The sequence below is a fragment of the Rousettus aegyptiacus genome, unplaced genomic scaffold, assembly GCF_014176215.1.
Source record: "Rousettus aegyptiacus isolate mRouAeg1 unplaced genomic scaffold, mRouAeg1.p scaffold_m13_p_9, whole genome shotgun sequence".
In the NCBI taxonomy this organism is placed as follows: Eukaryota; Metazoa; Chordata; class Mammalia; order Chiroptera; family Pteropodidae; genus Rousettus; species Rousettus aegyptiacus.
Window position 1 is genome coordinate 69692557 of NW_023416312.1, and position 15616 is coordinate 69708172.

General features: G+C 35.7%; 1 protein-coding gene across 1 annotated transcript in view; it reads left to right on the forward strand.

Annotated features, from left to right (window-relative positions):
- Positions 1-15390, forward strand: part of HTR2C (5-hydroxytryptamine receptor 2C) — a 295289-nt gene extending 279899 nt beyond the window's left edge. Inside the window, exon 5 of the mRNA XM_036227088.1 lies at positions 14490-15390. Within this exon, the coding sequence (XP_036082981.1) occupies positions 14490-15316 (827 nt within the window). The 3' untranslated portion in view covers positions 15317-15390. The remainder of the gene's footprint in view (positions 1-14489) is intronic.
- The last annotated feature ends 226 nt before the right edge of the window (positions 15391-15616 follow it).

Below are 15616 nucleotides of genomic sequence, written 5' to 3' on the forward strand. Positions count from 1 at the left end.
TCTTTTACTTCTTTCAAATATCCCTCCAACATTTCTTATAATACTGACTTGGTGGTCATCAACTCCTTTAGCTTTTTCTTGCTGGGAAGCTCTTTATCTGTCCTTTAATTCTAAATGATAGTTTTGCTGGGTAGAGTAATTTTGATTGTAGATTCTTGCTTTTCACCACTTTGAATGTTTTATGTCAAACCTCTTTGGTTTGCAAACTTTCTGTTGACAAATCTGCTGACAGTATTATTGAATCTAGTTTGTACATAACTGGCCGCTTTTCTCTTGCTTTTTAAAAACATTCTCTTTTTTTTCACCTTGGAACTTTAATCATGATATGTCTTGATGTCGGCCTCTTAGGATTCCTCTTGTTTGGGACTCTCTGCACTTCCTGATCTTGTATGTCCCTTTCTTTTCCCAGGTTAAGGAATTTTCCTATCATAATTTCTCCTTCTGGTACCCCTGCAAATCAAATGTTTATATGTTTGGTGTTGTCTCAGAGGCCCTTTAAACTAACCTCATTTTTAAAATTTTTTTCTCATTGATGTTCTGATTGGGTATTTTCTGCTATCTTATCTTCCAAATTGCTGATTCTATCCCCTGTGTCAGCTAATATACCATTGAGTCCCTCTATTGTTTTCTTTGTTTTGTTATTGTAATCTTAATTTCTGACTGGTTCTTTATTATGTTTTGTATCTCCATTTTTATGAGTTTTTAAAATCTCTTTATTAAAGTTCTCACTGAATTCATCTACTCTCCCCTAAGTTCATCGAACATCCATATAAGTGGTGTTTTTAACTCTGAATCTGGTAGATTCCTTGCCTCTATTTTGTTGAATTTTTTTTCTGGAGCTTTGTTCTGTTCTTTTATTTGGGACATGTTTCTTGTTCTTCTTACTTCTCTTGCCTCCCTGTGTTTGTTTCAATATATTAAGTAGGGCTGCTATCTCTCCCAGTCTTACCAGAGTGGTCTTATGTTGTAGGTTTCTTATGAAAACCAGTGGCAGTCTTCCCTGGTCACCTGAGCCTAGTTCTCCAAGTTGTCCCTTGTGTGGGTTGTGTGTGCCCCCCTATTATAGTTGAGCCTTAGTTGCTGTTTGCACATCAATGGGAAGGATTGACACTTGGGCTGATTGGTTTTGAGGGCTGGCTGTCACCATGGGGGAGCTGTTGTGCAGGAGCTGACTTGATGAAGAAAGATTCACTTTTGTAGGACTGTGGTGTCTGCTCAATCTTTCCTATGGGTGTGTCATCCTCAGATGTAATTTTGGGTGGTACTCCAGCTCAGACTTAAGCCAGCTTCCATGCATGCAGGCTGGGGTCAGCTGCAAAGGGCCCTACCACAGCCCAAGTTAAGCTGTAGGCTGTATACTTCCCAAGGTCACCTGGCACGAACCACAGAACAATCCGTAGATGGCCATTAACTATGCTGGAGCTTGGATGTGCCTTGAGAGGCCAATGTACAAACAAGCTGCCACTAGTTCCGGGCTTAGGACTGCTCGGCAGGAAGTATGAGGCATGTTAACTCCAACTGCTGCTTTTTTAGGTTTTGCGAACCTTTGAGAGATTTTAGAAAAGTCAGCACTATGAGCCAAGACAGACCATTTGTATAGAAAAGCCACTGGAAGTGGCATGGGTGGGCCTGCAAGTTGAGTGAGTCAGGGTCTCGGAGAATCATGAGGGCAGGGTGACACACACTAGCTACATTGATAGAGACTCTGATATGTTGTCCACCATGGTTTGCATGTCAGGGTAGGGGAGGGCTCCACAAAGGAAGAATTCCTTTTGCTAGCACTTCTGTCTAGAAGAAAACTGCCCCTCCAGCCCTTGATCTGAAGCCAGACAATTCGGTTTTTCCCCTTATGTCCCCAGCACTTTCCAAGCTGTGGCTCCAGTGCTGGAGCTCAGAGCGAGTGAGTCTGTCTGCAAGTAAATCTACATACAGGCTTCTTAAGAGAAATGTCTCTGACCCTAGAAGTGCTTTGTCTCATTCAGGCACAATCACCACTGGTTTTCACAGCCAGAAGTTGTGGGGACTTCTATTCCTGGCACTGGAACCCAGGACTAAATAACCAGTGTGGGTCTGGGACTCCTCACTCTTCCAGGAGAATCTTCACAGCTGAGATATTTCTCCTGATTTTCAACCTCCACATGCAGGTGTGAGAGCAGCCTGTTTCACATTTCTGCCCCTCCTACTAGTCTCAAGGTGGCTTCTTTTGTATGTCCTTAGGACTTCTGTTCAGGTACACTTCAGATGATTCTAAATGATAGTTATTGTATAATTTAGTTGTAATTTTGAGGTGGTTATGAGAGCAGTCAAGGACTGCATTTACTACTCCACTATCTTGACCAAAATAATGACTTTTGTTAGTTTCAAATAATGATTTCTCCCAGTTATAGGATTTCCTTTTTGCTTTAGTTTCCACATCTATCCTGAAATTCCCATATCTACTACCATATATTTATCATTTTATTGTAGATGATTTAATGTATTTAACATAGTTAAAGCCTTGTCTGTTAATCTCAATATCTGGGTCATGTGTGAGTCTGTTTCTATTGACTTATTTACCTCTTTATTGTGGGTAACATTTTTCTGTTTCTTCGTATATCTAGTAATTTTACAAATATACTGTTATGGAGGCCTTGTTTTCACTTTTTGATGGTGGTCTGTGGATTTGCTTCCTAGGACAAACACTGAAGTCCTAAGAATTTTTTTTTCTCCTAAGGCATGCTTTTTCAGAGGATAAATGAAAAGGGCAAGGTGTTTGTTAAACATTTGTAACTTGATGTGATACAAACTCCCAACTCCATTTCCTCTGCAATAGACAACTGTGGAAATCTCTATTAAATATTTTCAATCTCTCAAATGTTTCTTGCTCCATGGGTTCCTTGGTGTTTCACACAAACAGGATTCAGATGTCAGGCAAAAATCTGAGGAAACTTTGTATAGAAATTTTAAGCCCTCTCCTTCCTATGGTCCATCCTTTCTCTAATTATACCCTTCAAATCCTAGCTGATCTGTCAGTCCTTAACGCTATTTTCTGACTCTTCAGTTCAATTAGACTGCAACTTTCTGCTTTGAAATCTAATTTCTCCACTGGAGAGCATCTCAAGGGAAGAGACCTATAAATATGGAACTCGAACACCATAGTTCCCTCATTTTATGACTGAGTCCCCTATAATTTCTACCTGCTTTTTGTTCAGTCTAAAATACTTTCATATGTTGGGTTTTTAATTTTTTTTTCAGAATATTTCATCATCAGTAGTGAGAGTGCTAGTCTTCTATAAGCTACTCCACCATTGTTAGAAAAGGATAGTCTTCTCTTATTAATTTTTATAGTTGTTTGTGGCAAGAAGTTAAATCTGATTCTGAGATCAGTTATTGCATTATGACTAACCCATAAATGAAATCTGGGATTTACTTCAATTACAAATGTAGGCAGTAACCAGAATAATAATTTTCAGTACCTATATGATTATCACCAGGAGGAATGAAATTATATTCAGTTTTGGCAAATACCTTGACATATAATAGATAATGATCACTATTTCAAAATTGTAGTACCTAGTAGACCCACTATATCTCTATATTTAATGTGCAATTAAAAAGCACATATATTACTTTTTAAAAAATTTATCATTAAATTTTTGATAACAAAATGTTAAAATAATTTCATTTCTTTTATATTCCTCTGTATGTTCTTATTCATTCAAAAACATTATTCTGGTAAGACATCCATAGTTACAAAATTGTTTACAACACTTGCTCTAAATTCTTTGCTGATCCTTCTTTTCTTTTCACCGAAGTTCTCCTTAAAAGATCATCACTTTGTAATTTCCCCTTCTAAGAAAAATCCTGTCCCCAACACACACCTGTCCAAGGTCCAAACACCTATATTCACCTAGAACTTCATGTTGATAATCCACAAACACCCCTAACTTAACACAATCCAAACTGAGTACGTTTCCTTCCCTGACATAATCTTGCTCTTTTACCTATATTCTTATACTTAATGGCAACCCCATCTACCTAAAAACACAAACCAGAAAGCTGCAATCACTTCTTTGCTCTTTCCTCTCCCTCACATGCCACATCCGACCAATCACCATGTCTTATCAATCGAACTTCTAAAATATCTCAAAAATAGATCCATTTTTCTTAATCCCTTCTACTACTCTCTTAATTGGACACTCTTTTCTCCCTCATATAATAAGTTCTTTCTTAACCTGTTACAGAGAAAGTTGGGCCACTTTCTACCCAAGTCTTGACTTTGTGCCTGGGATCCAGGAGTCTATGTATTTTCAGATTCTTAGAGTCTTACTCCATTGCCCATTGTCTCTTTCTCTTATATCTCCAAGCATTCTCTCCTAAATATTTCCCCAGTACCATATAAGAGTGTTCAACTTCTGATTTTATTTTTAAAAATTTTCACTACCTATATTCATCTATCTGCATTTACTCTTCTTATTTTTCATTTCTTCATAGAATCAACAAATATCCAATCAAATAATTTTGTGCGTCCAGCTAACAATTCTGTTCATTGGCCATTATATATATATATAATGATTCACACACTGAATCATTATAAGTCACATATATATATATATATATATATGTGACTTACTGTTGAATTATACACTTGAAACTAATTGGATTTTGTTAATCAATGTCACCATAATAAAAAAATATATTAAAAAATGAAAAATAAATAAATAATGAGCCCATTTAATGTTAACATAAATAACATATTTTTATGGAAACTTACAATATTTTCCAAAAAATAATCAGAGAGAAAACAAATATTATTTTACAGTTTTGAAAATCTTTTCAAAATCTCTTTAATCTCTTTAGTTTTAGAAAGATCATTGGATTCTCATATATGTATCTGTATTCAAACTGTTGTGATATGTTGTTTAGGTTGAAATTTATAAAGAAAATATGGTATTATAGACAAATAGTTGGAAAAGGAAAACCTAACAAACTCTCTAAAAGAGTCCCAGAAATCCTCCAGGGTCCTTGAACCACACTTTGAGAACTGTTGACATATACTTTTAATCTTTTGGAGTACCGAATAAGATAATTTTTACAATATATAGTTACTAATGCTTCTTTAGTGATGGCTATTATTCATAATATCCAGATGTTCTCAAAATAACTTGAGTTTCTTCTTGTTTTGGTGACTACATTCATGGTTTCTAAAAACAAAAACTAATGATAGTATAAATTTGGTGAAGCTGTTAATCTACTTTACCAAATAATATCTGTATTACAGATTTTTTAATCAAATTGAGATAATACATTTTACATCAGTAATTTCAGTAATATGCATGGTTCAGTACCTTGGCACATAAGATAGATTCAATAAAAAGGCAGCTTTAGAATTACTCTTTACACAATGCACACAAAATTTTACAAATAGATGCCAGGGATAAAATTGGCCTCGCATATCTAATAACACCTTCAGGTCATCTAGAATCACTCTGCTACTCTCTCTTATTGTTCCTCGACAAGTCCTACATTTAGGCCCAAGAGTCCCTTAGAAAAATGAATAAATGTTTTAACAGAAGCAAGATAATGCCACTCCAGAGCTGGACTCTGAGTAATGCTGACTTCCACTGATGTTATGGTCAGTGTTTGAGGCCTTCCCCAGGAACTTCAGGTGTCTCTAGGGATACCTAGAAGATTGTGCAGCATTTCCTGTAGGAAATCAAGTCTCCACTCCAGCACTCATTTCCTGAATATATGCATGTTTATCCCTGCAAGATTCTTCCAGAGAGAATGCAAGTTCCCCAGACCCTAGTCCCTACATTGCTGTGAGGCAGTGCATGTGGAAGTTGGAAAGGGAGCAGTTATCCTACCCCCTCCTCTGGTTTTGTTATAGGATACTGAGAAAATAAACAGTTTCCTATAAACATTTTGTCAGAAAATACACTTCTTTACTTCAATTATAGCAAAGTGGTAAGTGTTTCCATTTAGGAGTTTAAATATTTTGTTCTGGAATTAATCAATTCCAAGGTTAACAGTGGCCACTAAGTCTGAGAGATCTTCATAATTTGAAGCCTAATAGGGATTTAATGGTTTGTTTCAGAAACAATATCCATTTTTTTCATTTTTTAAAATATTATTAAATGTCTATCATGGAGACTTTCGAAGATTACAAAAGTAGATAGAATTATACAAGACCCATATACTCATTATCCAGCTCCAAAATTTATCTATTTGCGAACTGTCTTGTTTCATCCATAGTTCCATCTACTTATCCCTCTAATATTATTTTGAAATAAACTCCAGATATTATAATGCTTTATCCATAAACATTTCAGTATGTGTATGTAAAAATTTAAGAGCTATTTTTCTACATAACTAGAATATCAACCTCACTCTTAAAAATTAATAAATAAAAATTATTTAATATCATCAACAGACCATTGTTCAAAATTTCCAGCTATGTCATGAATATTTTTTAAAGTTTGTTTGCATCAAGAGTCCAAGGAGCTTAATATACCATGCTTGCTTAATAGGTCTTTTAAGTCCCTTTTAATCTATCTGTAGTTTTCCCCTCTAATTTTTTTTGCTTGCAAATTATTTGTTTTGAAGAATACCTTCCCTCTTTTTTTAATCCACTAAGCTTCTTTAACTCCAGAAAACTTCCTGCAGCTCTTCACTAAAACATTTCATTAAGGATAAGCCAATACAGACTTCTTTCAGGCAAGCTTGATCTGCACTCTCTAGAGATTTCTTTACATTTACGACTTTTGGATCAAATGTTCTAATAACACCAGCTGACAGCATTCTTACCCTGTGTGGTTCTGTTGTACTCTGTAGTCTCAAATGCCTATTGAAATTCCTCAAAGCATTTTAGCTAAATTGGTAAAACTTACCTTCTGATACCTGCCACTCTGCATTCAAGATTCAAAATTCTCTTCACCAGGATCCTGCTCCAAATTACCTGAGGATAGTTTCTATTTGGGTGTCTCCTAGTTTGCATAGCTTTTCTTACTTTCTTGAGTGGCATGTCTCGGTTCAGAGTGGTAAGGATGGACCGATAGCCCGAGGATTCCTGTCACATATTGCTGCTTTTCATACGATCACTTGGTCTCTTTTTCAGTTTTCCCAGCACTCATTTTATAAATTCATTCTCTGAGGAACAAGGTTTAAATATCGCTTTTTTTAAATTAAATTTATTGGAGTAATATTGGTTAATACAATTATATAATTTTGAGGTGTACATTATCATTTGACATATGTATATTCTATTGTGTGCTTACCAACCAAAGTCCAGTTTCCTTTGGCTAACATATATTTGACCCCTTTTACCCAAATCACCATCCTCCAATCCCCCTTTACCTGACCCCATTTACCCTGACTACCTTCACCCTCCTCCTTCACCCCACTACTAACCACTACTCTATAGTCCTCTGGTAACCACTAGTCTATAGAACATGACCATGAGTTTCTGTTTGTTTGTCTTGCTCATTTGTTGTTTTCAGGTTTATATCCCACATATAAGTGATATCGTGTGATTTTTAACATTTTCTGTCTGGCTAATTTTGCTTAGCATGATTATCTCGAAGTCCATCTATATTGTCGCAAATAGCAGTATTTTATCTCTACTTATGGCTGAGTAATATTCCATTGTATATATCTACCACAGCTTCTTTAGCCAATCATCTATCATAGGACACTTCGGTTGCTTCCATGTTCTGGCCACTGTGAATAATGCTGCTATGAACATCGATGTGCAAATATCTATTCAAATATGAGTTTTCAAGTCTTTGGGGTAAATACCCAGTAGAGGTATTGTTAGATCATATGGTAGATCAATTCTTAGTTTTTTGAAGTACCTGCATACTGTTTCCCATAGGGGCTGTACCAATTTGCAGTCCCACCAGCAATGTATAAGGGTTCCTTTTTCTCAGCATCCTCCCCAACATTTATTACTTGTCCTGTTGATGATAGCTATTCTAACAGGTGTGAGAATGTATCTCGTCGTGGTTTTGATTTTCATTTCCCTAATAGCTAGCAGTGTTGAGGATCTTTTCATGTATTTTTTGGCCATTCGTATGTCCTCTAGGGAGAAGCGCCTGTTCAAGTCCACTGCCCATTTTCTGATTGGATCATTTGTTTTTGTTTTGTTTTGTTTTTGTTATTGAGTTATATGAGTTCTTTGCATATTTTGAATATTAGGCCCTTATCGGAGGTGTTGCTTGCAAATATACTCTCCCATTTAGATGGCTGTCTCTTTACCTTGTTGACAATGTCTTTTACTGAGCATAAGATTTTAGTTTGATGTAGTCCCATTCATTTACTTTAGCTTTTACTTCCCTTGCTCTTGAGGTCAAATTCATAAAATCCTCTTTAAGTCCAAGGTTCTTGAGTTTAGTCCTTATGTTTTCTTCTATGCATTTTATTGTTTCAGGTCTTATATTCAGGCCCTTAATCCATTTTGAGTTAATTTTGGTGTGTGGTGATAGAAAACAGTCTAGTTTCTTCTTTTGCAAGAGGCTTTTCAGTTTTCCCAGCACCATTTATTGAAGAGGGTTTCCTTTCTCCACTGTATGTTTTTGGCTTTTTTGTCAAAAATTATTTGCCCATATAAATATGAGTTTACTTCTGGACTCTCGATTCTGTTCCACTGGTCTGTGTGTCTGGTTTGCTGCCAATACCATGCCATTTTGAGTACTATCAATTTGTAGTATAATTTGAAATCAGGCAGAGTGATGCCTCCAGATTCGTTCTGTTTTTCAGGGTGGCTTTGGCAACTCGGGGTCTTTTGTGCTTCCATACAAATCTGATCTTTTTTTTTTCTATTTCTTTAAAAAATGTAGATGAGATTTTGTATAATGCTTTAGATATTATGATCATTTTAACTAAGTTGAATCTTCCAATTCAAAAACACAGAATATTATTTCCATTTCTTTGTATTTTCTTCTATTTCATTTAATAGGGTCTTATAGTTTCATTATACAGGTCCTTCACATGTTTCATTAGATTTATTCCTAGGTATTTTACACTTTTTGTTGCAATTACAAAAGGAATTAATTTTTTCACTTCTTTTTCTGACACTACACTATTAGAGTATAGGAAAGCTATGGATTTTTGAACACTGATTTATATGGAGAGACTTTCTTGTATTTGCTTATTGCTTTTAGCAGTGTTCTTGTGGAATCTTCAGGGTTTTCTATATAGAGAATCATGTCATCCACAAATAGTGCCAGTTTGACCTCTTCGTTTCTTATTTGGATGCTGTTTATATCTTTCTATTATTTGATTGTACTCACTAGGAACTCCAATGATATATTGAATAACTGATGATATTGGAAATCCTTGCCTTGTTCCTGATCTTAGAGGGAAGATTTTTAGTTTTTCACCATTAAGTATAATGTTGGCTGAGGTTTTGTCATATATGGCCTTTATTATGTTAAGATACTTTCTTTCTATATCGATTTTATTAAGTGTTTTGATCATAAATGGATGCTGTATCTTATCGATGGTTTTTCTGCGTCTATTGATATGACCATATGGCTCTTTTTTAACTTGTTTATGTGGTATATCACATTAATCGATTCGCATATTTTGAACCATCCCTGTGCTTCTTGGATGAAGTCCATCTTGACTTGGTCCAGGAAGGTTATATTTTTCTAAGCACTTGTCCATTTCTTTTAGGTTATTAAATTTGGTGTTATATACTTTTTAATAATATTCTTGTATTATCCTTTGAATTTCTGCAATATTTGTTGTAATCTCCCCTCTTTCATTCCTAATTTTGTTTATTTCTGTCCTTTCTCTTTTTTCTTTAGTGAGTCTAGCCAGTAGTTTGTCAATTTTATAAACTTCTCAAAGAACGAGCTCTTTATTGCTTGATTTTTTCTCTTTTTTTCTCAATTTTATTTTTTTCTACTCTAATTTTGATTATTTCTTTCCTTCTGCTGATTTAAGCTTCATTTGTTCTTCCTTTTCTAGTTTTTTATGATGAAGTGTTAGGTTGTTTTGGGGAGGCTCATTCTTGTTTTTAGAGATAGGCCTGTAATGAGATGAACTTTCCTCTTATAACTGCTTTCGCTGTGTTCCAAAAGTTTCGATATGTTGTACTATTATTATCATTCATTTGTATGTATCTCTTGATCTCTCTTTTTATTTCTTCTCTGACCCAATTTTTCTTCAGTAACATGTTGTTTAATTTCCACATACTTGTGGTTTGGTTTTTCCTACTTTCTTTTTATGGTAGATCTCTAGTTTCAAAGCATTATGATCAGAGAATATGATTGGTATGATTTCAAACCTCTTATATTTGTTGAGGCTATATCTGTGTCTCAGTATGTGTTCAATCCTTGAGAATGTTCCATGTGCACTAGACAAGAATGCATAAGCAGCTGTTTTAGGATGGAAGGCTCTGTAAATGTCAATCATGTCCTGTTGGTTTAATGTGTCATTTAAGGATTTTATTTCCTTATTGATTTTCTGTTTGGATCATCTGTCCATATCCAACAGTGGGGTATTTAGGTCCCCTACTATGATGGTGTTTTGTTCTGTTTCTCCCTTTAGTACTGGTAGTAATTTCTTTACATATTTCAGGACTCCCTGACTGGGAGCTTAGATATTAATAAATGTTATGTATTCTTGGTTCATGATTCCCTTTATCATTATGAAGTGTCCCTCAGTATCTTTCTTTATCTATGTTAAAGACTATTTTGTCTTATATTAGTACCACTACTCCTGCTTTTCTCTAAATGCCATTTGCTTGAAATAGCATTTTCCACCCTTTATCTTTGAGTCTATATTTATCTTTAGAGCTGAGATTGTCTCCTAGAGGCAGCATATGGTTTATTTAGTATTTTTTTAATACAAATTGCAACTCTGTGCCTTTTTATTGGTGAGTTCAGTCCATTTACATTTAGGATGATTATTGAAATATAAGGTCTTCTTATAGCCATTTTATCTTTTGCTTTCTGAAGCTAAGTGTGTCCATTGCTTCCTTGTCCTTGTGTTTCTGATATTTTTATTTTGTTTGACTTTTGTTCATTTTACTTCTGTTTCTTCTTGTTTTATGTTATATACTTCAGTTCTTAATCTTTGGCATGTGATTACCTTTACAAATATGTAGAGGGTAGTTATATATATACAGTCGTCTATTTTGTTCTGTGCATGCCTTATCTCCATTCCTCTTTGCAAATCTGGATCTTTGAATCTTCCTCTTTTCAGTTATTGTTGTCTGAGTTTGTCTCTATATCTGTTGAACATTCATTACGATCTTGTTACAACAATTCTCTTCTTATTATTTAAGCTTGTAATGCTCTGTTCTTAGTAAGGGTTGCACTCCTATGCTTCATTTGCCTATTAGTCACTTTACTCCTAATTATGTATTTTTTTGTCATTTTGTTTTAGTTGAACTGACCCCTTTTAGTAGTTCCTGCAGTGCAGGCCTCATAGTGAATAATTCTCTTAATTTTTGTATATCTGAAAAAAATCTTTATTTCTCTTTCATATCTAAAGGAGAGCTAATCTGGATACATTATTCTAGGCTTGTAGTTTCTTTCACTTAATAGTTCAAATATTTGATTCCATTATTTTCTGGCTTGTAAAGTTTTCACTGAGAAGTCCAAGGATAATCTAATGGGTCTTTCTTTATAGGTTACTGATTTTTTTTTCTCCCTGACAACCCTGAGAATTCTGTCTTTGTCATTTATTTTTGGTAATTTTAATACAACATGTCTTGGTGAAGACCTTTTTGGGTAGAGGTAATTGGGTGTTCTGTTGACTTCTTGAATTCAAAGCTCCAGCTCATTCCTTCGATTTGAGAAATTCTCATTAACTATTTGTCTGAAAATGCTTTCTAATCTCTGTTCCTTTTCCTCACCTTCGATAATGCCCATTATTCTTATGTTTCCTTTCCTGATAGTATCAGCTAGTTCTTGAATTTCTCTTTCATTATTTTTCATTCTTCAGTTTCTCTCTTCTTCCTTCTGATTTATTTCTATATTTATGTCTTCGATATTGCTGATCCTTTCCTCCAATTGGTCGATTCTATTTCCCAAGCTTGCTATTCCATTTTTCAAGTCTTACAGTGTATTTTTTATCTCCAGGAGAGCTATTCTTTTTGAGGGTTTCAGTCTCCTTGCTCTGCTCATCTAGTTGTTTTTTTTATTTCTGAAATTGTTAATATGACTCATTTTGGAACGTGCTAAGTTTTTTCAGAAGTACCATCCTGAAGTCTTTATCATTTAAGTTACATATTTCTATGTCTATAAGCTTATTTTCTGGAGATTTTTCTCTTTTTTTCTGAGATGCCTTGTCACCTCGGTTGTTCATGGTCTTTAATGGACTTTTCTCCACTTGTTCATTAATGGAAATGTATTTTGCTTTTTTTCCAGAAAAAAGATTTATTATATCAAGTCTCTCTTTAGCCTGTGGCAAAAAAGGTGCTTTTCCTCTGGTTTCCAATAGGTGGCGTCTGAGCCTTTTGGGTCCCTGCTTTATATAAAGCTTTAAAAATTCCTTTTTATTTTCTGATAGATATTTAATCATGCTCATTACTCTCAGTTTCTGTCCCCGTTAGTATTAGCAACAGTTTGGGTAGCGTTTGCTCAGATTCCCCTGGCGCTCCATGGTGTTCAGTCTTGGAGAGCATGGAGGGAGGGGCCCTCTGGGTTGTAGGTTGGGGGCTGTGGCCCATCCTCGGTTTTGCAACCATGCTGGGTAAAAATTAACTCTTGTTTCTCTGCCAGCCGCTTCTCTGCTTTCTACCCTGATGACTAGGCCCTACAGCCAGCTGGCCACGGGGAGCTCTCTACCTTCCCAGGCAAGGCTGTACAAGGAACTTGCCACAGGAACCCGCAGTTCCTTCTCCCACCCTCCTCCTGAGGGTATCTTTGGCGGCTTCAATAGGCAGCTTCTTTATTTCTCCCAGTCCACGGCCTAACACCAGTGGTTCTACCTGTGGGAACTCTTATACGCAGATTCCAAAACATTCCAGTTTGGATATTTTTTGTTGAGTTTTAGATGTTCAGTTTATTTTTGTTTCAAGGGGAGAGATCTGGGGATGTCTCTCACTCTGCCATGTTTCCAAAGAACCTAAATATCATTCTGTTCTTCATGTCTTCCCTGTTGATTAAATACCAATCAATACCCTCAGCATGCTGTGGCAAAATATATATATATATATAGACCACTTTTTACCTCTTTATCTTCCAATCACTCTATACCTGATGCAATGTGTGAATACAACTTGTATAGACTTTCAGTTTCAAATTTGTCCCAGTTCCCTGAGTGTTCTCTAAAGCCAGGAATGTTCTCTGAGAGTATACTTCTATCTCCTCCTATAGTTTATATTGTAGATATCCATCAGGCAAGGATTCGTAATAATAATCGTCAATAAAATCCTAGAAAATGCAATCTGAATGTTCTTAGGCTTCAGCTTCCTATGTACACTAGAGATAATAAATAAATATTAAAATTTGAATTTCACTAACAAGTGATACCTACTTATTGATGTATGACCTCTTCAAGATCTACCATAGTGATTTCTGAAAATTTCCATGTTTCTTACTTATGCTCAAGTACAAGATTACCTTCTGCTCCCACCTTGTTGATATTTTCTGCCTGTGAGCCTATTTATTAATGGAGGTGCTTACTTAGAGTACTACTTCTCAGTATTCTTAAAAAATGAGAGGACTACATCTCTCCCAACTCTCTATTTCACTTTGTGTCTTAATCTTGAAAAGATGTTTATGGCCAAAGTCTCACAAAAACTCTTGCTGAAAAAAAAGAGTCCTCTCGGTTTCCACTTGTAGAATATTTCTACATGGCAGTCAGATGGAGTCGCTGTAGCAAGCTCTTTGGAAGGCCATACTGTCCTTTCCATCTCTAGTAACTCCAGAGGAAACAGGCCCCGTTCCAAAAGGCTCACACATAAATTTCTTCTTGTTAACCCCTTTCCTCAGGAAATTAGGGGTGGAAACAGATGATGTCAGCTAAAAACTCACCTCAAACTCAGACCAACCAAACCCAATATGCTATTATTCTTCTTATAGATGGTATACACATGATTTTTATTGCATTTGGAAAGTGATGTGCCAAAAATGAGCGACTGAATTTGTTAATGTCATTGAGTATAGATGTAAATTTATTCATTCGAGAAATATTTATTGAGTGCCTTCTATGAGTCAGGATATTTTGGTGAACTGGAAATAAAACAAGATACAATCCACTCTTACACAAACTGTATCTATACTAGTTTATCTCAATAACGGTAATTCTATGCCTTCTACAGAAATTGTGGAGGAGGCATTCCTAACTTGAAGAAAGCTGTCATTTTCTGATACCGTACAGCTACTCTATCATGTGACTATAAATTTATGCTGTGAATGGTTTTCAACAAATAAGAACTCTAAATTGTCTTCATCAAAATGCAATTGAATATATGTCATTGCACAAATCTGTTCAATCCTTCAGTGTGCTGTAATAATGTTCTACCTTCTTTTCTTTTTTCTTTTTTCATTCAGGTGTATCAGTTCCTATCCCAGTGATTGGACTGAGAGATGAAGACAAAGTGTTTGTCAGTAACACCACCTGTGTGCTGAATGACCCAAATTTTGTTCTTATTGGGTCCTTCGTAGCTTTCTTCATACCGCTGACCATCATGGTGATTACGTACTGCCTGACGATCCACGTTCTTCGCAAACAAGCTCTGATGTTACTGCACGGCCACGGCCACACCGAGGAACCACCCAGAATAAGCCTGGATTTCCTGAAGTGCTGCAAGAATACCACTGATGAAAACTCTGTAAACCCTAACCACGATTTGAACCCACGCGGAAGAAAGAAAAAAGAAAGACGTCCTCGGGGCACCATGCAAGCTATCAACAATGAACGGAAAGCATCGAAAGTCCTCGGCATTGTTTTCTTTGTGTTTCTGATCATGTGGTGCCCGTTTTTTATTACCAATATTCTGTCAGTTCTTTGTGGGAAAGCATGTAATCAAAAGCTCATGGAAAAACTTCTGAATGTGTTTGTTTGGATTGGCTATGTTTGTTCAGGAATTAATCCTCTGGTGTACACTCTTTTCAACAAAGTTTACCGAAGGGCTTTTTCCAACTACTTGCGTTGCAATTATAAGGCAGAAAAAAAGCCTCCTGTCAGGCAAATGCCTAGAGTTGTTGCTACTGTGCTCTCTGGGAGGGAACTCAATGTTAACATTTACCGGCACACCAACGAACCAGTGATAAAGAAAACTATTGACAACGAGCCCGGGATAGAGATGCAAGTTGAGAATTTGGAGCTACCAGTCAATCCCTCCAATATAGTTAGTGAAAGGATTAGTAGTGTGTAAGAAAGAGCAGCACAGTCTTTTCCTACAGTAAAACTACAAATGTAGGAAAATGATCTATTATTTTACTGTTTGTCATAACATAAATATTGCAGTCTGGAAAAAAAGTGGTTTTTATATATAGCTTTGCAACTCTGTACTTTATGATCATTCATACAATAGTGAGACTTAGGGTTCTATATTTACTGTTTATAATAGATGAGAATAACTTATTTTGATTCTTTGATGCATGAAGTACTGATTTTTCTTTTTCCTCTCCTCCCTTCTTTTCTTTCTCTCTGTTCTCTCTCTCTCTCTCTCTCT